Source organism: Solea senegalensis, linkage group LG8 (assembly GCF_019176455.1).
Source record: "Solea senegalensis isolate Sse05_10M linkage group LG8, IFAPA_SoseM_1, whole genome shotgun sequence".
NCBI classification, from domain to species: domain Eukaryota; kingdom Metazoa; phylum Chordata; class Actinopteri; order Pleuronectiformes; family Soleidae; genus Solea; species Solea senegalensis.
This window is the reverse complement of record NC_058028.1, coordinates 7,281,850-7,304,675: the sequence shown is the minus strand read 5'-3', so window position 1 is coordinate 7,304,675 and position 22,826 is coordinate 7,281,850. Positions and strand designations below refer to the sequence as shown.

Sequence of the window (22,826 nt, the reverse complement as noted above, 5' to 3'; positions counted from 1 at the left end):
AGTGCTTGAATTTTGTAGATAAGTTGATATTTCAATGTCTCCCACGCCCATGTGTCTGTGTTTGTTACCACGCCACCTACTGTTTCATTCCTTGAATTTGAGGGAATTGGTCCCAGAAAGTCCTTGAAAATACCTTGATATTGATGTCTACCAAGGTGTGGGAAAGTAGTCGTGATCCACTAGCGACAAATACACACATTACAAAGAAAAAACTAAAAACAACACACTGGCGAACTAGTAGTACCGAGTATTTTCTTCACTAATTTGAATAGAAATATGGATTTCAAGATTTAAAGAGTGCTGGAAATATTTTGGCAAACACCTTAGTCTCAACATTGTTTTGATATTTTAATGCAAAAATGTTGTTTATTATATATTTTAAGTCATCTATGAACCAAAATGACTTCCTCACTCGGCAGGTTTTAATGAGGGCTTTGTATTTGTCTCCTCTGGTCCCTGCATAGGCGACACCGTCAGCAGCAGTGCGAGCAGCACCCCCATGGGCAGCATGGAGTCTCTGTCCTCCCACTCCTCTGAACAAAATACCTCCTCCAAGACAGCCTCATCCGCTCAGGCCAAGGAGAAGTCGCTCCTGGACCTGCGTCGATCGCCGTCAAAGCTCTCGAATGGCCCCAGGACCACAGTGTGCCTCAGCAGCCCGGAGTCCAGCTCCAGGGAGTCGGAGGATGCGCTTAGCGTTTCCTCCGTCACCACCGCACCCAGGCTGTCGCCTGCGCCCAAGAAAGCCCCACACTTCCGTCCTGACCTCAGGCCAGTTCAGCTGAACCGTTCATCGGCTCCCTCTCTGAAATCACTGCTGAATTCTGAAGGTAAGATTTAGTTTAGCCGTTAATCTGCCGTGCTTAACCCCCCTGCCCCCCCATTGTGTCTCACTTCCATTTATGAAGTGGAAACCGTGGATTGTTTTAATTTCACAGGTTACTTCTCCAGGTCATAGCCATTACATAGCCCCCCATTAAAGCATGATTCAAAACCCTTCACATTTCCTTTGTGTTACCTTTGTGCTGCGCGTGTGTATTCCAGGGTCTCAGACTTTACTATCCTTTCTGTTGTTTACTAGTGGAAAGGAGTTATTGCCTGTTACGTCTCCCTCCAGGCCACCAGAGCTGCTCTGGATCTGTCCAAAGTCTGTCATCGATGGAGGCCAAAGAGAGCTCGAAGCCCGCCGAGCACCCAGACCTGCCGCCCAAACAAGTGATCCGCCGCAAGCTGGACACCTCGGCTACCAACGGCTACCAAAGACCTGGCTCAGTGTAAGGGGCCCTGTCAAATGTCTGCTTATATGACATCATACAGTATGATTAGTAGTATTTATATTACTGCTAGTATTAGTATGAGTAAAGACTGTTTTAAAGACAGGTCCATGTATAAAGATTAAAACAGGCATGAAAAACATGAGTGAGCAGAAACTCAAATCAATATTTGGTGTGACCACACTTTACCTTCAAAACAGCACCAAATCGTTGATAGGATGACAACTGATTAGTAGTCTGTCTGTCTGTCGATGGATGGATATGTGTGCGGGTTTTTTTGGCATATACAGAAATCCATGAAGATGAACCAAGCATAACGTTTAGCCACATAAACAAATGTTCCACTTCAGGATTGCAAGTAAACGACTATAATTTGACATTTTAATCTAGCAATAATAAGGTGCTTTACTATTTTTTTAATTTGAAAATCCAAGGATAACAAAAACATATCGTTTCAGCTAAAGAGCTTCTAAAAACTGGTGTACTCAAGTGTATGATTTTAATCATTATCAATGTTGTTAATTTAGGGCAGGGATGGCACAAACCTTACATCAGGTGGTGGTCTAATACATTTGTTAAGCACTGTACACATACATATATCTGTAGCGCAATCTCCCTCCTTTCCTCTCTGAGATTTTTCCTGCCTCCTCCTCCTCCTCTTGTGTGTTTATGAGCGCTGAACATCGAGAGGTCTCCGCCGTCACATGAGTATGTGCGAGGAGATTTATGTCTCCTCCTCTGTGGTGGGAGAGCTGCCTTTAATTACGCTCTCTGCCTGCTCCCTGGGTTGACGTGACCCAGCAGCAGAAGTCCGCGCTCGTTCTCCCGGGACAAATAGATTGTTTGACTTGTCATGTCTGAGGAGCCAGTCACATGCTTTTCCTCGAGTTAGTTGCCCTTGTACAGCACCCACACTCGCCTGCCCCAAGGTCCCGTTGTCCCCTTGACTCCCGAGGTTGTCGTGCATTTGAATGCGGGCGGGTTTCGGAGTCCAGCCCGGAGGAAGGAAACCTCCCTCGCCGTGTCGTCATGCCTTTCACCTTGTTTTGAACAATGACAAATGCTTGTGAGGTCACGAGAAAGTGGACCGACTTGTTTTCAAATTGAGTTTGACGATTTTATTGAAAATAAAATCCTCTCTTGCTTTTTCATCATAATTTTCTTTGGGTGGCATCACTTCCAAAACATTTTAATGTTTGATTCAAGCAAGTGGGATGATGTTTGTCCTTATTGTTGCAGGGTTGCAGCCAGAGCACAGCTGTTCGAAAACGCCACACAGTCCAATCCCGTTGGAAGGTACTGTAAACCCTAAGCCTAACTCTAACTCATCCCACTCTCATCTCTCCCCAAATCTGCTCTGACATGACTTGTTTTTTTTCGTTGGTCCTCGCAGAGACGCCAAGGCGATGTATTCCTGTGAGGCCGAACACAGCCACGAGCTCAGCTTCCCACAGGGGGCGCACTTTACAAATGGTGAGCAGAGCCAGAAAGAAGGCTCTTATGTTGCTGCAGCGTCATCAGCACAGCACACATTTACAGCTTACTGGCACGACGCAGCAAACTCTGATTCCCAGTATCGTGTGGAGGCATAAAATATTTCTGACACCCCCGTATGCCTTTTCTAAAAAAACACACAGCAATGGGAAGTTTTTTTTTTATTGCCTCTCCTGGTTTTTTTCCATGAAGAGATGACTTGGCCCAACACCAGTGCAGACAGGTCACTGTAACCTCGAGATGGAAGGCACCAGTGCCTGTTCCCTGTTAACACAACCAGCAGAGCCCGGCAGCCAAAGGCAGAAACGTCAACAAACGCTCCTTACCACTTACCAGCAGGCACAGCTCATTTATTGCTCTCCACACTAACAGACCTTTTTTTTTTAAACATCCTTATTCAGCACATTTCTGCTTGATTGATTTTGTAGATAATTTATAAAGCTGCTGCTTTTTAATTTGGGTAAATATTACGTACAATCATTGACCACATTGTGATCACCCTGCTTTCTGGCCTGCTTAAAAACTCTACAAGTCTGACCTTCCTCGATCATGCTATAAATGTTTATTTATCCGCCCAATCACATATTTTATTTTTTATTTTTTTTATTCCTCCTGCCATCAACTTATCTGGGCAAATAGTCATTCGGCTTCCATTTTAATGTGCATGCTCCTCTTTTGTTATTGTGTTTTATCTCTCTCTCTCTCTCCTGCAGTCTACCCTTCTGTTGAACCAGGCTGGCTCCAAGCAACATACGACGGGAGAACCGGTTTAATCCCGGAGAATTATGTTGTCTTCCTCTAACAGGTGGTAAACATCGCATCTTTTTCATGGTATCCATGGAAAGAAAAAACCCCAAAAACAACAATTCAGATGCGATTTGTTTGTTTGTACTGTTGTAACCAACATGTAGGTATTCTTCGCAGATAACACAGGGCAATCGACTGCTTTCATGGGTTTAATGTGTGTGAATTATCGACTGCACTGATGTATTTAGTTTCATTTTCCAAAAAAACAACCACATGCAATTTCCACAGGTTTTATTCCAGTCCAAAAAAACATTCCATTTTAAATTCCCAACATATCAAAGGAACACTTTTTTTTCCACCAAGCTGCAGTTTCATGAACATTTGAATTAACTGTAATGGAACAAACTGTGATTTTTTTTTTTTTATTAAAAGAAAGGATACGAATCTAAATCTATGAGAGACAGAGGAAAAAAAGCAATGTGGTTATGCACCTTAACTTTCATACTCATGTGACAGCTGTGTCGCCTACAAATAAGGCTCCCCACACAACTGAGTACAAATGACGTTATTTCATAGTGTCCGTGGCGACATTTCTTTATTGTAGACACAGTGTGTAAACTGTGGTCACGTTTGGGCTAAGGATAAGACAACAGATGATTTTATTGTAAAAAAAAATCACCAATATTACACATGAGTGGCATGAAAATGAGTGCTTATGTTTTATTTTGAAGGGTCATCCCAGGACGTTAGGATTTATGACTTATGATTTATTACTTTTGGAAGTCTGGAAAATACGTATATCTTTGTTCTCTAAAGCTTTTTCGGAGCCATTTTTAAAAGCAGTTACAGTGATTGACAAATTTATTAGACCACCTGTCGAAAAAACTGTTATTTATTTGGCAAATAACAAACTGAAGTCACCTTTTCATACCCAATATTTGAGCCGGCTCACTGGGTTTCTCTGAAAAATGAATTACATTACATTACATGTCATTTAGCAGTCGCTTTTATCCAAAGCGACTTACAAGGGAATTGAGTACAACCTGCCAGGGGTGGGGTTGAACTTGCGACCATGATGTCTTTTGCACACAGGGTACCGGACTTAACCACTGAGCTACTCCACCCCCAGTTGAGCATAACATAATTCTACATACTGGTGTATTAACCATTACATAAACAGTAAAAAAAAAAAGATGCGGCTTTGGATGCTGGTTTAATACATTTGTTAAGCACTGTAGATTTTTGAATAATCGTGATATGAGATTTTCATGCTGTCCCATGTCTACTTCAGGTACAAAAAGCACCTGATTAAGCCAAATATTTCTGTATTTTCTGTGGTCGTCTGCTCGCTTTGACATCGCCGCCGCAAAATCATAGGTTCCATATGAAATGTAATTGCCATTTATAGTTCAGTTGTGTGGGAACGGTCATTCTTGAGCTACACGTGAACTGTCAAAACAATGTTTCTGTGTATTACGATAAATGATCGCGTCAGATATATGCCATATGGGGTTTTTTTTTTTTCTTCTTTTTATTTTTTACAATAACGTCATGAATGTTCATGAGGCGGAAGCTTTGCCTTCGATGCGTTGTTGTGGTGCTGTACTCGACTGGTACACTGGCGTACTAGCAATGACAACTAAACACCTATCCGATTATAGCATAACGTCAAAGATGCCACTTAATATCACTGTCAAAACACATTCAAAGTCCGTCAATGTCTCAAAAGTCATATTGTTTTGTGAAAAAGAATCATTTTAAATAATTCGTTTCTCAGTTACAGCGAACGAAAATGGGGCAAAAAAAATTTTAATTTGAGATTTTGCCAAGATTGTGATGCTCCCTTCCATTGACGTCATCGAGAATGTCAAGTGACATTGGAGCAGTGACGCTGGAAAAACACTCCCTTACAGTCTGAATGTTGAGGGGCATGTCAAGGAAATTACATCATATCCTGAACGTGTATTATTTGGCATGTCTTTCTTTTCTTTCTTTTTTTTAAACTATTTTTTTCCCTTGCAATCATCTACTGTGTCTCAACAGTGCATACGCGTGTCTATAAATGATTTAGGGCTGCAACAAATCGATAATTTACTCCTGAAATCTACCTGGAAATGAAGAAATGATTCAGTTTTAATCATTTCTTTATGTTATGTGGAGCAAAGAAATTGTTCACATTTAAGAAGCTGAAAAATCAGAACTCTTGTTTTAATTATTCAAAAAAAAAAATCAACTTATGGTTGCAGCCCTAAAATAAATAGTGTGATTTATTAGACCTGAGGTTCCATTCTTTTGTCACTGCTGGGAAGTTTAACTTGTGCTCGCTGCAATGAGGGATTTAAATTGAAATTTAAATCATGTAAAAAAAAAAAACCTGTGGGAATAACTATATTAATTTTAGGAGGGTGAAAATTTCCTACTTTTAAAAATTATCTTATAAATCTAGTATTACTAATAAATATGATATAAGTTCCTCACGTGAAAATTAGTTTTATTGCACATATTTTATTAACACAGGGATATTTTAAGTCCCAGTTGTACTTGTTTGTTAGGCGGAGAAGCCAATAAATCTTCCAGCGATTAACTTAAATAAGAGTTGATGTAAAGTTAATTAAAAGAAGAGGTGATGTGTTTGTACCTTGTTTGTTTTTTTTGTTGTTTTTTTTTTACAGATTTGTTCACATTAAATACATTTTTTTTCATGATTCCTCTGAACTAATCTGAATTAAATCTGTCGTATGCATCTTAAACAAGTGTCATGGTGTCTTGCAGCAGGTCGAGGCTCTTCGTCATGAACCACCACCAAGATGGGCGCGTGCACTTCATATGTGACTGAAATACTCCGCCAATATTGACGTCTTTTGTTGTGTTTATTGTGACTATCTTTTAGGCACTTTTTTTTTTCTTTTTTTTTGGTAGGTTATTATTTTACAGCGTAAGCTTTGGTTGCAATTCTGGAATTGCATCCTTTCTACTGGACAGACGTCTAGTTTTCTCTTGGATCACTTTATTTACATTATTTTGAAAGATTGTTATGGACTCACTCCTGTGCCCTACCCGAGCTTTAATCTCTTTCCAGCTAAAAAAAAAAAAACTTTTTAAAAATAGTTTCCCTCCCGGTTTCTCCTCCCTGAGTCACTCGACTGTTAACCCTGAAATAATGTGATTATTTTAAGTGGCAGGTTTCGGTGTGTGTCCTCATTCTGGTGCGAAACATAAGAATATTAATGCTTTAGTACAAAAATAACACTTTATCTAGAGGTTCTCAGAAACCTACTGCATATGAGCAAGTGAGTACCATCTGTATACAAGATACAGAATGGGTAAGGGGTGGCTGCAGCAGGACTAAACGGAGAAGATTAATTATTTGATGCCTCGGAGTTTATAATATTGCAGATAATTTGGCGTTTATGTTCACCTCGTGAAGCCGAAGATCGGAAAGCAGGTTGGTAGATTACAGAGGGCTATGTTTAGGTAAATGTGGGTGTGAATAATCCAGTCGCAGGGTGTCTCCACAGATGTGTGTGTGTGGCTGTGTCGTCGTCATCGTCACTTCGTGTGGAATAAGAGGGGCCTCACCATGCCCGCCAGGACCTTTGGTAGCTGGGAGGCAATGACCTCTGACATCATCTCCGGAAACTCCACACTCATGGCGTCCGCCTGGATGTAGGTGCTGAGACAGAACAGGTTGACCTTCTTCACTATCTGTCGGGAGGACAGAAAGGTTTGTCTCGGTGATTTGGAAAAGCGGCACTTATCTAAGCCTTTACACTTTTGTACTCTCTCGCTCTGTGAGTACTCGGCTCACCTCGTGCATGACGTCCATCAGTTTGGTGAGGCGGTAGAACCGCTGCGAGCTGGCCACCATGCCCTTCTCCTTTATGTGGATTGCCTTTGTCAGCTCGTGGATGTAGTTTTGTCTCATCTCCTCGAACGCAGCCTGACTTTTGAGTCCTTCAAGAGGCACTGGAAGAAAAAAAGTGTTGTTTCTGGCATTAAAACACGCTGTTAGGTAATGAAACATGACGATGACTATTTTAGAAGTCTTCTGCTTTCATTCTTGTAAATCTAGGACCTGATAGTTGCTGCAACATAAAACTTGTCAAGTTTCTTTCGTTTCGTCATTTTCGTGCGGCTCTACCGTAGATAGTCATCATGGCAAAACAACTCTGTTTACAACATGTTTGGAGTCCAAGTTCCAGAATCTGGAATCTTGGATAAGTTCCCCGTCTTCTTACCTGTGTTGAGAAGTATGATGGCTTTCATGCAGAGAAACTCCTCACGGGACACTTGAAGGTTCGCAAACTCCTGAGGAATAAACTGTATTGCCAGACAGAGGTCGTAAATCGAAGTTCTCCTCATTTGGTCCCTGACGCACAAAACAACAAAAAAGGAGGGTAAATATTCTGAAACAAAAAAGGCTTTAAAAAAGAAAAGAAAAACTGCACGGCGATGGTTACTTACTGGCTGAGAATCAGATCGGGTGCAAAGTACAAAAATTCACTGGTGACATTCTGAAAGGAGCGCCAACCAAGCGAGAACACCATGAGGTTCATCCACGAGTACTGGATGAGGGTCATCTGATCATTGATGTGAAGATTACGGAACCCTAGGAAAGGAAATACTGTAAGTGTCCAGCTTTACATCAAGACCACCATATTATACCGTGAAACTACAACACAACTACAATACAACTACAATAACTACTAAAACTTAAAAAAAAAAAACATTATGTAAAATTCTGTTTGTCCTCCACTCTTTCTATCCCTTCTATCATTTGTTCATATTGAATTTCAGCGCTTAAGACCATCAGCGGGTCCCCACGGTGACGACTAGTGACCCTGACGCAGAGAGAGCCGTCACCTGGCAAAGACTTGGACCACTTGACGATCCAAAGCAGTTGCTTCTCGCACAACCTGTTGAGACTGTTGAGCAGCATGTGGGGGACATCGGACTGCAGGCTGTCGTGACCCGAGTACAAGACCTCCGGCTCGATGTTTTCCAGGATGTCGATGATCTGTGAGTTGACTTGCACCTCGTGGATGCCAGGTATGCAAGACATGGCGTTCAGGGCCTGGTTGTTGCCGGACATGGCCAAGTGGGACTGGAACATCAGGGACGAGGGTATGCCCAAGGCCTTCAAGGCCCCAAAACGCTTCAACTTCCTGCCTGTGAAGTGACCGCAAGGTTTTGTTAGGATTTCACAAACACCACATAACCTCGTTTCACGCAGGAGTAAATGGCCTGCAAAAGTCAGTTCAGTTCGTTTTGATCTCGACACTTTGAACACACTCTTTGAAGTTATTTTTCAAATCTTCATTTGCTGCTACATAATCAGTTTCAGTTTCATCTTTTCTAAATGAGTGCATTAGCTCGTCTGTGCTTAAAGAAATCCAACCAATGGCTCTACCTCCGAGCATCATGCCCGCTTGATAGCACTTTCGGAGGCGACACGCCGGGCAATTTTTCCTCCGGATTTTGTCCACAATGCAGTCATTTCGCCCCGCGCAGAGATAGCTGTGATGGCCTGTTGAGTGAAAAGATACAGAAAATGCACATGATTTTTAACATTTTTTTTTTTCCAAACGTGTCACAAGGAGAAGAGGCATATAATGAGGAGGGGAAAAAGAAAAAAAGACGTTGAAGGACTCTCGACTATTAGCATGGCTACTCCACTCCACATTCAGCCAGTGTTCCGAGGAGAGATCTAAAGAAGAAAATTCGATTGAGGCGAGGCTGTGAGGACAGAGTGACACTGCCGTGGTGAGACATAGTGGCTCTTATATATCTTGCATCTAAAGATAACGAGGGGAAAAACAAGTCCGAGACGAGGAACACGGTGAACACTGGTCAGTGTGATACTGTTGCTAATGACCTTTTAACAACTACCATTGAAGGTCAGTGAAATATGATGTGGTGCCTCCCTTTCGCTGTGCCACAGTCCTCTCTGTCTGCACATGTAATATCTGTAATATCAATCTCTTACGTTTATTTGCCTGGATCAATGTCCATTGATCCTCTGGTGAACAAAAGAAATCTGGGTAATGCTCATTTGTATGTTGCCTAAAATCAACCTTTTAACAAACGATACACTGTCTAATGGAAGAGAGTGTGCTGGAGGCTTCACGTGCACCCAAAAGAACACAGTGGTCAGATAAAGATACACTGTGGGTAGATATAGAAGTACAGAGATGATAAAACCACACATGCATGTTTGATGTGGGGTAACTTAACGCACGAGATTAAAGAACAAAACACTTATGACTGACGTGAAATGGAAATATATAGACTCAGTAGTTTCTCATTTTTTGCTCACCTTCGACTGCTCTTTTAAAAAAGACTTTGCAGCTTCCACACGTCAGGACTCCATAGTGGCAGCCGGATGCCTCATCACCACAAATCACACACTGTCTCTGAGGGGGCATACTGAGGGGAAAAAATACAGATAATTGAAGATAACGCACATTAATAAAGTCAATTACAAAGCTACATTTTAATAAGGGTTTAATGCTTTTAATGTTTTAGGTGTTGATGTTAAGGATTTTTTGGCAGAACTTTTCTGCTGCGTCATTTTTTTTCAGATGAAGTTCAAACTGGTTGTTTTGAAAACAACTTGTTTTATACTGACTCCATGAGACAGATTGCAGTTTACATATACAGAGTAGAAATGTGAGAGGAAGTTGGGTTTTTTTCCCCACTTTCCCTGACTCAGGAATGACTCAGGAATGAGCCAAATGACTGATCAACATGTTTAACTTGTTGCAAGTTTAATTTCAAGATCATTTTTAGCTGGAAATGACATATTCCATCAATGACTTCACAATCATTAAAATGAATAATTACCCGGGGAACGTGGAGAAAGGCGAGGAGTTCCTCTGAACAAAGCCCTGGCTCTGGATCACTTCATAGCCGCTGTGTGTGAACGGGTCATCGTTCAGACCCGTGGACTGACACCAGTACTGAGGCTCGGCTGGAGACGTTTGCATCTGCCAGCGGGGAACCAACTCGTTCCTGTACATCGTCCCGGAAGAACCGCACCTGGAGTCGGTCGTCACCTGGTTCAGCGCCGGCAGCTGCTCCGCCTGGTTCAAGTCGATAAGAAAGTTTGGAGATCCCTCCATCCCCGGCGGAGGAGCTGTCGTAAGCGGCCCGAAGTTTGTCAACTCACCGTCACTGAGACTCAGCTGCTGCTGCTGCTGCTGCTGCTGTTGTGGTTGTGACTGCTGTGGCTGCTGTGACTGCTGTGGCTGCTGTGACTGCTGCGGCTGCTGCTTCCTATATGTGTCACAGCAGCTGTCAAGAGCAGACAGCTCCGGTGATGGATCGAAGTCGGGACATGCTCTGTCCATTATCGCTGAAGGCTCCTTCTCGTCTTTGATGAACTTACACGCTCCAGCAGTGGACGAGAGGCTTCCTGCGTCGGGCACAGTTTCAGATGTGGCCACATCCGTCCTCGGAACTTTTACAAAGTCTCCCCAGGGCGCAACACTGTCACACTTTACTAACTCACTGCCACGGTCATAGTAGTATTTTGAAGCCAGTGAGGCGTCGAGTATGTTGCACTCTTTAAAGACTGCGCCCTCGCCGCTTGGATAAAGACCGTGGATCAGTGCGCCAATGTTTCCAAAATTACGCACGGAGGACATGCAAGTAAGAGCCTGCGCCTCGTTAGACATTTTGATATTACTGTACGCTGTATTTAAGTCGCCCACTCTTGTGCTGGTGGATTCAGCGATGGGAGAAGAGATGGCGTTCATGCTGCCGTTTTACGCACACTGACGCACACAGCAGCAGCAGAGCCGGAGTGCGTTCGGAGGCTGGACTGTGATCCTCCTCCCTTTTTAAGAAGGCTGTGACTTTGACTTTCCTCAGCACAAGAGTCTAGTCCATCTGTTTTTAACATAAGCCCGATGGTTCCCAAATTTGGGGACCAAAATAATAATTAGTGAATAATAGTGGCAATAACACAATGTTGCACTATACATGAACGAATATAGTGATGTTGCCCATCAAATTAGACAGCAGAATATGGGCTACACGATTTTAAATGTGACAAACACACCTCAAATAACAACTAAATTAATTACTACACACCAAACTCAGTACAGCACCGCTGTGTCTACCCACTGGCCACATTTCTGAGGATATAAGTCAAATACCTCAACACCAAAGCACCGTGGAGATAAAAGCCAAAGAATAAAGACAACTAGAAATCACTTCAAAAAAACAAAAACCTTTGCTCACTCTTACCTTTGAAGTCCAGACGGATTTGCTGTGTTACACTGAAATAATTCCACATGTTTAGTTTGGTTTTCCACTACACAAAAGTAGGGGAGACCAGGGACCGTTGTACCACTTTTTGGAATTTTCAGCAATACATCAAAAACCATTTACACTGGAATAACCGATTTGTTATAATTACAAACTTCAATTTGTCAACTGTTGATATATAAATAAATAAATAATGCATTCATGTGGTTTTATGAAATATGTACAGGTTGCAAAATTGATTTTAATACACTGGGACGGTTGTAGCATGTGTAAAATATACATAATGAATCAATCATATATTCAAAATGGAAAATATTATTTATCAGTCATGTTATTGAGTAATGTTTACCTTACCATACTACATGACAAAAAAGAAGTGAAGCCGTCACATTATAATGCAAATAAATGTTATTTAATAGCGCCTTTCATGGCACTCAAGGTTGCCTTACATCAAGTGAAAAACAATAAACAATAAGCATTATTATTATTCGTTTTTAAAATGTACATATATATATGTATATATATATATACATATATATATGTATATATATATATATATGTATATATATATACATATATAAAATAAATGAAACGGTATTGTAATTGTAACAGCGTTACAGTATCACCAACCATGTTTTCATCTCTTGTGAGCAAGCTTGACTGCTAGTTTGACACTTGTTAGCCGTTTCTATTTTAAGCTTACAAAACAGTGATTCTAATAATACTTGTTTGAATTCATAGACATTTGATCTTAAAACAGCATCCAAAAAAGAACATCAGACAGGAAAGTCATTTTTTTACCTAAAAAAACAAGCTTTTGTAGATAACACCATCGGGAAGTTTCAAATGTGGCTCTCTCTTTAGCACGAATGGAGGGACTCTAAGTTGTTTCAGAGTTGTTTCTGATTGGAGGAATTCAAGGTGTTTTGGCGACAATAGCGTAATCTATTGGCTGTAACAAACCTCGCCTGTATTTTCTGTACTAAAACTTACTTCACTTGATCCAAGCCAACCTTTGCAGAGATCATGTTCACATATTGTACTGTGATTTGATTGAAGTACTTTACCTTACCTTTCACCCAAAATATTATATACCTTGTGGTTGCAGATATATACACTCATTTCATTATGTGTGCGCAATTTTCAAGCAGAGACTACAAGACAAACATGACATCTTTGAATAACTCGGGAGTTATAACTGTTTGTCTAAAGTTTAAAAGTGAAATTGATGTTATGTCTTTATTAATGTGTAATATTATAAATGTGCACACCACAGAAATGTATGGCATCACAGTAGAGCCATGGTCAGCCAATGAGAAACCATAATGGATTATGTTATGCTGAGTTTGCCAAAGTAAATATAAAGTTAAATAATGGCCAAAATAATAATAATAATAATCATTTATAAAATATTTTCCATCTGTTTGCACCGAAGTTGGTCACGTTTTTACTGTATAGGTTTAAATGTTTAATTATCAGCCTGTGTGTGACACATTTTTGAAGGAAATTGAGTCATAGCAGAATGCCCATTTCCTTTGTTCTCATTTACATTTCTGTAATCCTGGAGCGATAACACAGGGAGTTTTACTATTCAAGTTAATCAGCGGAGTGTGGATGTCACTGATGCATGATGCACACACAGGCCTTGGCCTTTATCTCCTGCGTCATGAGCTTGACGATATCAGTGGGGGATTCTCATGCCTTGGCCTACATAATTCTTGGATAACGGTTTATTATTCATATAAAAAAAAAAGTGATGTGTTCTTTGAATGCGATAAAGGCCCAGGCTTTCATAAGAGACTTTAATCTGTAGATGTTACGCTCCCACGCTGCACACAGTGACCACCGGCAGCTTTTGGAGTTTTGAAATGACAAATTAGTGCTGTTGCAGACACATGTGGTTAAATGCTGCTTGCGGACTCGACTTGGTAGCTCTGAAACGCTCTCGCTCTCTCTTGACAGGTCAGACTGTTCTCAGATGTTTGTCTTGCTTCACAGCGAGCGTGAGGGGGAGCATCTGCTGCATAATGGCTATAAAAGCCCATAAAAGCCTCTGGACTCCATGAGTTGAAAAGAATGGCCAGTTTAATTTTCATTAAGCATTACGCTTCAAACGTTCAACACTTAACATTTAAGAAATCCAGCAAAGTGAGTGTGTTTATAACTGCCCTATTTTATTTTATCTTTTTTTTTTTTTTTTTTAATTTTCAGGTTATGTCACAAGAAGAGAACAACATGACATCCACAGGGAAGTAATAAAGGCTATTATCACTAACTATAGTTTAGTATAGTGATGAATTAACCAGATTATTTGTTTTTCCCCTACTTAAGATTAAAAACAGCACCCTTATCAAACCATGTCTACGCCACAGTATCAGGGTCTGTGCAACAAGAAAAAAGTTCCACTAGTGACACCATGTGGTCGTACAGGGATGGAAATGAAGAGAATATCCTCCAAAAGTTACACTAATGCAAAACAATAAGGTTTCTGCATGTGAACTTGTATGTTTTCGTCTAAAATGTGTGTTAATTTGCTTCTAAAGGCATTTTTGTCCCTGACCAAATTCCTCAATAATGAGAAGAGTACAGTATATAAGGTATGCACATGCTACTCTTCTTTCTGCTCAATATGCATGGCATCTCCCAGTCCCCTAATGTGCTCCACCAGTGTCTCCAGATCATGGTTCTGCCTCTCCAGCAGCTCATAGCGGAGACTGGAGATGTCCTGTTTGATTTCTCTGAGCTCACCTATGGGAGCAGAACACACACACAAAAAAAGACAGGGTCACGTTTATTTTATAGAAAACGTAAAAAAAAAAAAATAATAGTATGGCATCCAGAAAAACTCACCCTCGTGTACTTCGTCATTGTCTTTATCTCTTTGTGCTTTGACAATATATCTTTTAACGAGGCGATTCATTATCTTCTGTAAAAACAACAAGAAAAGATTACATTCCTATTATTTCCTGTCAGTAATTGAATAATTGTCGTCAGTGAGCAGCTGCCAACTGAATATATGCCTTTGACTAACTTATATACTCTTTATGTTGCGACCTTTGCAAAAAATCACTAAAATAAATTGTTTCATTCCACATAATTCATAGTCCTCAATTTAGGTGACTGACAGTTCCATGTTCTCTTCAACTTTGATGAAGTAAAGATATAGCGATGAAGTATGACACACTTGGCTTATATCCATGGTGACAATATACATATCTATTGATATAAGATATATTATTATTTTATCTGATATTATTCTCTCTGCAGATTCTCTGTCAGACTGAATGGTGACCATCCGTGGACCTTAATTTGCTCCATTCGCTTCTTCTTCACAAGCCGCTGCTTGTCCTCGGGATGTCTCCGATCACCACACATGATCTCTGGAGCTCAGCCAGAGTGACTATCAGGTTCTTGGCCGCCTTTTTTTTTCTACCACCAAGGTCCTTCTCCTTTGATAGCTCACTTTAACTGAGAGGTTAGCTCTCTTCTGTCCACTCTGGGTTGTTCCAATCATTTAAGAAACCCAGATGCTCTTAGGGACCGTCACGTTTAGTCACTTTAACCAACTACACTCCTGCATCTCTACAACTACAAACCAACAGCAAACTATGCTTAAACTTTTGGTTTATTGTGGCAATGTGTCAAATAAAACTGTAATACAAATACATATTATATGTTCATATAATCATTTAAAATTTTCATTTTAGCAGAAAGCTGCAACATAACAAAATAAAATTAATTGAAGAGTGTGTGTATTCATTTTCAGATGACGATTTAATGTTGTCCTCTGTATTCAGCATTAGGAAATAAAAACTGCTTTACTTGGTAGCGGGTTGAGCAATGTGATTCTTCCACACTCAGATCTTCTTGTTGCCTCAACTAAACAATACAAAAAGACATATTCAACTTATAGATTTGACACAAAGGGGCCTAGTAGACCCTTAACAAATACATAAAATTGTAACTTTTTGCAACAGTATGAATTAGGTGATTTCCTAAGCTGTTTCCTTACCTTATTAAGCTCCGTCTCGTCATTTGAGCTTTCCTTGTTTTGTGCCCAGAGAAATTCCCTTATCCACAACAGGAGGGAAATGACAGATTTAGGACTGGGAACGAGGTTGAAGGGCACGGGCAGCGTACCGCCCTGCTCGAAGTACGAGAACCAGAGCTTGGCTCTGGCAAACTTCCACTCCACATCTGCATCATCCTGCATCAATAGAAGAGAAGATAGGGAACGATGGGGTGAGAGATTCTGGTCTATAATTCTTGTACAGTATTACTATGTATACCACGGGTGTGTACACAGGCAAAACAAGGAATTGTCGAAGGGGCCCTTGAGATCACTATGTATCTGTCCAAGAAGAAGAATTCAGGCCCCTGAAGTCTCCTTAAACACCCCTGCTGTGAGCTAAATACTGAATACGACAATGAACCGACATGTGACATCATAAGTAAGATAATTATGGAAATGTAGATGACTCAGACATACCTGAATTTCCTGGAAGGAGCTGTTGAACATGGCGATGAGCATATTGAGCAGGACAATCACCATGATGATGTTGTACACCCCGTACAGCACATAGCCAGTGTTCTCAATGAACTTGTGGTTGATATTGATGACCACCGACTTCACCTCTGACAAGCCAAAGATGGCCCAAAATAGTGTTTTAAAGCTCTCCTCGAGCCTACCAGAGTACAGAAATGAAAGGTTAAATTAAGACTCCATCCAAGGGCACGACTTTTACTGCAAAAGTCTGTAGTCGACACTCACGTTGTAAATGCGTCGTTGTATTTGGCTCCAAGGTAGTACGAGTACAGGTTGAACATGCCCACCATGAAAGCCACAAAGACGGTGATGAAGATCACCATGAACTTAAAGATGTCTTTCACCGTCCTTCCCAGAGAGATCTGCAGGGGCCCGAAACTCTCGTTGGCAGGCAAGATGTACGCGATGCGAGAGAAACTCAGCACAACCGCAATCGCGTAGAGGCCTTCGGAGATGAGCTGTGGGTCCGAGGGCATCCAGTTGATTCGAGCTGGAAGTGAAAAAAAAGAAGAAGAAAGAAGCGTTTTCATCTAGTTTACTTAATGATGATAAGGTGTGAAGATTCCTTATTCAATTATCAATTTAATGCTTTTTAAAATTATTCAATTGTGTGACCCAAATAATGGTCAGGTTAACCTCTTTATTAATGGCGCAACAGTAGCTTAGTAGTAGAGCAAGTTGTCTTTCAACTGGTAGGTTGTGGGTTTAATTCCCGGCTCCGCTAGTTTACATGATGATGTGTCCTTGGGCAAGACATTTAACCTGACCCCCAAAATATGACTTATAGAAAATGTGCTGTATGAAAGTGTGAGTGAATGGATGAATGGCAAAACTGTAGTGTAAAGCAGGTTTGAGGGGTCATCAAGACGATGAAAGTGCTATATAAATACAGACTATTTACCATTCATTATCATTCATAATATGTTTATGTGTGTGTACTTGTATTTATAGCTTTGTTAGGTCCAAAAAACCTACAAATCTATCTTTGTGAGGACATTTTATCTGGCCCCCACAACTTTAAAGGTCTAGTTAAGCTTTTAGGGTTAGGGGTTAAGGGTTAGGCTTAAGCACTTAGTTGTGATGGTTAAGGTTAGGGTAAGGGCCTAGGGAATGCATTATGTCTATGATGTGTCCTCACTCAGCTATAAAAACAAGTTTGTGTGCGTCTGCATCTGCATGCAAAGTAACTTGGATAATGCACGCTTTCGGGAAATCTAACTCAGGAGTGCGTCTCCAGATGATTAACTTGTGAAGCTGATCGATCGACAAGGTTCAAGTGCAAGGTCAACAATAATAATATGGATGGGAAGAAAAAGACGTTTCTGCAGATGATGTGGTTAGAGGGTTTATATCGATCCGAAAATGATTCCACCCTGCGACCTGTAGGACTACATACAAATGGTTTCAATTTCATCTCTAATATAAGTAGATTAAATACAACTGTAAAGAATAACAGTTACCATACTACACATAGTGTGGGGGGTAGAAGTTGGTGTAAAAATGACATCATTATATATATTTGTTTTTATAAGTTTGGTATTGTGTGCTTGGGTGTGTACACTGCATGTGGGTCATGCATTGTCCCTCCCATGCTTTTAATTACAGTTAAAGCAAATCATTGTTTATAAAAAAAAAAAACTGCACTTGCACTCACCCAGCTGGAAATATTGTATCTCAGAGGGCAAGGTCATGTTGGTCAGGTCAGTGTAGTGCTTATCAACAAAGCACTGGGCGGAGTATGCATGCCAGAAAGCCATTAATCTGGCAATGAATGAGGTCATAAATATGGCCAAAATACTGAAATCAAGAAGGTTCCAAGGTTCGGAGATGTATTCCCGGATGTCCTGCGTCCAAATGTCTTTACATTCTTCCCAGATCTTCCCTGTAAGGAAAAAAAAAAACACATCTCACGTTTGTTTCGACCGTCACAGTGATAGATAAGTTAATGGATTGTCAAATCTTACATGACTTATTGATGCTGTACATTGGCAAACTGTCTGTGTGATTCCCCTGTGGCGTGAAGTTAAAGTGTCACCTCTGCCTTTTTCATCATTGGAAAGTCGTTACAAGTCTGATTTATTATGTTGCACGTGGTGAGAATGCACAACCATACCATAGGTGTTTGGGATTTGTAACTCGTAATATCCCGGACCCTGCATGCAGAGCAGAGTGTGCAGTAGCCCTGACTTAAATCATAACAAGAAGGCAAGCTGTGGCGGCAGGAATAAATGAACGCAATTTAAAAAATATATATATATAATATCATAGGAAAACATTTCATACAAGAATGGGGACGGCATGTGAGATGAGAGGGGAAGTGTGTTCATAACCTATGACCCAGGATATGATGAGGATCTCCATCCAGGTAAAAGGTGTGGTCTTCATACGAAACAGCTGCGAAGGGTATTCGTGGACGGTCATGTTTGGCAGCAGCGATGTCCCTGCGAAGCGGTCCGCTGCATTCAGAACCAGTAGGCAGAGAAATATCATGAAGGAGGCAGCGTGGGCCACAAACTTCAGGAAAGGTCCACACATAAGTTTCCCTAACTGAGAGAAGTCACAAAATGGCAAAGAGAGAGACTTTAAACAGTTTGTTAGTTTGAATTGATTTGGAAACAAGGAAACAAGGAAACTAGGAAAGAAAGACGACCTTGACAACAAGCTAACAAACTCACAGCACCCCTCATATTATTGCCTCATAATGTTTTTGTGGCAAATGTGTTTGGGGACTTTGATGCCCAGCAAACATGAGGCAATAGTGACATTGTTTACAATGCAAAAGCAAAGCTCCCTTACCTTACTTGAAGGTGCTATCCAGTACATGAAGGCCAGGAAAGGTAACCCAGCAGCAACACCGAGGACAAGTAGGATTTTAATGGCTATGTTTTGCTGACGAAGTCCAGAAAAGTTCTCGTACCAGATATAGAGGAGCTGCTGCTGGCAGTTTGGATGTGCCACAAACTATGTGTGTAGAGAGAGAGAGCGAGGTTTACACCTTATGCATCTATAATTCCTAACACAAAGCTTAAGGTTCATTAATCACACACTTACCTTTTTAACTTCATATTTTATTGCGAGCTTTAACCTGATTAGGTTTTGTCTGCCAAAGGTTTGACATGAGTCACCGTCCCCATTTAAGATGGCCTCCACTTCTTCCGTGTTCCGGCACAAGTCCAAGAGTCCCACCACAAAGTCTTTACACTGAGTGGACAATTTTTTGTAATCATTCTGTAACAGAGGACGGAAAGATCTATACTTGCTGAGGATGACATTTTTAAGAAACATAAATTAAAGGTTCAGTGTGTAACAATTGGTGACTGAGGGGTATGTCCACATGAAAACTAGTCTTGGCGAATCTTACAAAGGTTTGTTTATCCACTCAGAAATATTGTTTTAAGGAGACCTGAAACTGTATTTTGGAAAGCGATGATGTCATAGTCCCACCTCTCTCTCTTGTGATGGCATTCACTGTCACTATCTACATCTATAACCTTTATTTTCTTTCCGATATCTCCTTCCTTTCCTGTATTCTAAACATTATAATGTATACTTGTTAGAATAAAGCATTATTTTTTGTACACAGTCAGCATAATTTATGTGCATACTCAAAATGTTCTTCTCTGTTTTAGGTGTAGCAGCGCTACAGCGCCCCTTACAGGCCTGGCATATGTACTGCATCGTTTTGGGTGTTTCGTGCGGATGAAAACATTTTCCTGAAACAATGCCAACAAAGAAAAAGATTTTTGTTTCGTACAATCCCTGTATGGATACGGCCTATTTGTAAGACTACAAATTGTAAAAATCAGAGGACTGCTCCGCTCACCCCTGCCGTTAACCCAGCACAAGATGGCAGCCTCTGTAAAGCAAGGCCCTTGCCTAAACTACGTCTAAGGCTATGAAACCAAACACTTTTCATTTAAACGTAATTATTTACATACAGGTTATATTTATGTATTCAGTTGCTGCCACAAAAAACCTCTTAATTGTTACACACTGGACCTTTAACATGCCATAAGTGATTATAGAAGTACCTTAAACTCTTTCTCAATGTTGGCTAGAACGGCAAGCTCATTGCTGAGCTCCAAAGCTGCCATCACAGGGTCTTCATTAGAGAGGGACAGATATGCCGGACTCGCCAGTCCTTTGTACGCGTTGATGCGTGATTGGGAAAGGCTGAAAGCATCGTGCCTCTGCTGCTCGCTGCAGGCCCTGCACTGACAGAAGTAGTCATGCGGTCTCTCTATACGAGCCCCCTTCATGAGAAGTATGTGCACTATTTCGTACTCGTTGCACTGGGAAGCCAAGATGATGGGAGTGATGTCGTGGGAGAAGCGTGTGCCATCCTCATCATAGGCGAGGAAGTCGTCATGGGTGCCTGACTGGCTTGGACTGTTGGTGAGTCTCTGACTGTCTGCAAAGGCCTGGTGGCTCAGTATAGCCTCCACTATACGGATGTATCCTTTACTGATAGCTAACAGCAAAGCATCTCCAATTCTAGAGAGGTCTTTCTTCCTCAGAAGTAGCTTGGTCACCTCTAAATGCTCATTGGCCACTGCCAGCTGTAGTGCACTTTGGCCCATGTAGTTAACACAGTTGACATTGAGCAATGGTAGCTCCTCTAGCATCCGCCTCACCTCGGGGATGTTGCCGTATTCTGCAGCATTCAAAAAAAGTTCTTCAGTCATGGAAGGACAGGAGGACGACTGGGAGCGGAAGAGGTAACCGGCTCCCCGTAGAGCTTGTCTTCGAGGTTTGGCGACTGCCTGCTGCAGCATCATAGTTTTCCCCTTTTTACTGTTCCATCTAAACAGAAAAGATTTTAGATTGATTAATATAACTGCAAATTCCCATCACAGGTGATAAATTAGTGACTGATCTCTCTTTACGGTGTCGTCACAATTCCATTTCATTGTTGCTGTACTCGTACAATGTATGTGAAAAATACATCTTTGAATCTCAAAAAAGATTAAGGCATTAGTCAAATCTGCACCCTTTCAAATGTATGCTCTCTTAAAGATAGAACAGTCTTTTCCTTTTGTTTGTGTCACATTTTAAACCCCTCATTTCTACTAGAATAAGTCAGTGTAGTTCTTAATTTTGTAAATTTTTTGTGTAATTGTAATTTTAGGAGTCCTCATTGTGGTGAATCCAAACGAATGCTTTTGAATGCCAAACTCGTAAAATGACACAGTTGAACGTACGTTTTCTAATGTGAGCCTTTTGTTTGGTGTGTAAAAATCTTTTTTTAAAGTTGTTATTTATTTATTTATTCATTGTTGTTGTCTGCATTCACAGTCACGTTCCACTGAAGACGCTTGCGTGCTTCTTGGCACAGGAAATGCTGCGAGTGTGGTCACCTGTATGTAATCGATGCCTGTGCATAAGTTGATTTTCATCCACAAATCCAAATAACACCTGACTACTGAATGTACTGGTTTATATGAAAGTACATCGGCTCCATCTGTCCACAACTACGTGCAATGGCCAGCTGGTCTGTGCCAAATTATAACTCTCACTACATGTGTGACACCTCCCACAGTCTCATCATCTGCTCGCCTTCATTTCTTGACTTGGCACTGTTCATCCACTCATACTCAGCCTGATCATTCACGGCCAAAGTCTTAAGTATTATACAACGATGCCCTCCAGTGTTTAGCTGTGGTAAAGTTGAACCTTTACTGACTTTATACTATCTGTGTGTGATATACAGTAGGTTTTAAATACAAGCATAAATACTGTCAGACAAGTAAATCAACTTTCCTCCACGGTAATTTCGTTTGAATAATGCGATTATCTCAGGAGGTTGTTGTCTCTGTTCAAGATGATAACAGATGATGACAGTGTTCCTATATTCAATCATGATTAGAGTTAACAAGATTTCCAATAATTGAGAGATTTAATGAGCACAGTATATATACACACACACAGAAATACAAACAACTGACAGCGCCTTCATCTTTGACATCCCTTATCAGCTGAGATGAGATATAAAAAATGAAGAGTGTGTCATGCTGTTCAAGGTGAGATCTTAAGAATGAATTTGGCACAATCATAATCAATCAAGGTTGGATTTAATATGACATAAAAAGAAAAATGGGTAAGCTGTTATCTGTGTTTATCCTTCTTGGATTTCTGAGAATGGCTGACTAAATGCAAATAAGTCATTCTCTTTCTTAAGTTGGGATGTGAGAAGGATTGAGAGGAAGAGTGAGGAGAGACAACAGGAGATATAAAAATTGGGGCACTGCAGGATCAGGCGCTTTTTATGGGCCTGCAAAACAACAAAAATGTCCCAGTTGTCTCCAATAAATAATTTCTTCAAAACAGTATGAAACAAAAAAACAAAATCTTCCAGGATGCGTCCACTCACCTCAGAGAAAAGTGATGTCTGCTTTCACTCCATCAAGTCATAAGAGCCCATACGCTGTATCCACAAGCGATGAGCTGCAACTGATGAACACACGCGACTCCTGTCATCCTCTGTCCCACCTGTC

General features: G+C 40.9%; 3 protein-coding genes across 9 annotated transcripts in view; 1 reads left to right on the top strand and 2 right to left on the bottom strand.

Annotated features, from left to right (window-relative positions):
- The window catches only part of LOC122773836 (rho GTPase-activating protein 42), an 82,392-nt gene extending 77,178 nt beyond the window's left edge, over positions 1-5,214 (top strand). For 2 of the 7 annotated variants that reach the window (XM_044032791.1, XM_044032787.1), the window contains 5 exons: positions 465-830; positions 1,082-1,274; positions 2,514-2,570; positions 2,668-2,747; positions 3,482-5,214. In XM_044032791.1, coding sequence (XP_043888726.1) covers positions 465-830; positions 1,082-1,274; positions 2,514-2,570; positions 2,668-2,747; positions 3,482-3,570 — 785 coding nt within the window. In that variant the 3' untranslated portion in view covers positions 3,571-5,214. Of the gene's footprint in view, positions 1-452; positions 831-1,081; positions 1,279-2,513; positions 2,571-2,667; positions 2,748-3,481 lie in introns of those variants that run through there. The other 5 variants (XM_044032789.1, XM_044032786.1, XM_044032792.1 and 2 more) reach the window with 4 other exon arrangements.
- A 1,195-nt stretch (positions 5,215-6,409) lies between these two features.
- pgr (progesterone receptor) lies at positions 6,410-11,281 on the bottom strand (the record flags this gene model as incomplete). Its single annotated transcript, XM_044032295.1, has 8 exons — positions 6,410-7,220; positions 7,324-7,481; positions 7,754-7,884; positions 7,980-8,124; positions 8,379-8,684; positions 8,926-9,042; positions 9,832-9,941; positions 10,359-11,281. Coding segments are annotated over 8 exons (2,046 nt in total), but the record flags the coding sequence as incomplete, so codon positions are not given.
- Positions 11,282-13,853: 2,572 nt separating this feature from the next.
- Positions 13,854-22,810, bottom strand: trpc6b (transient receptor potential cation channel, subfamily C, member 6b). Its single transcript, XM_044031462.1, has 12 exons — positions 22,703-22,810; positions 20,364-21,135; positions 19,384-19,560; positions 19,129-19,293; positions 18,663-18,879; positions 17,987-18,214; positions 16,558-16,822; positions 16,276-16,471; positions 15,799-15,993; positions 15,609-15,665; positions 14,637-14,712; positions 13,854-14,534 (listed from the first exon to the last, which is right to left on the bottom strand). The coding sequence occupies exons 2-12, from the start codon at positions 21,108-21,110 to the stop codon at positions 14,395-14,397; spliced, it is 2,463 nt and encodes an 820-aa protein (XP_043887397.1). The 5' UTR covers positions 21,111-21,135; positions 22,703-22,810; the 3' UTR covers positions 13,854-14,394.
- Positions 22,811-22,826: the final 16 nt, after the last annotated feature.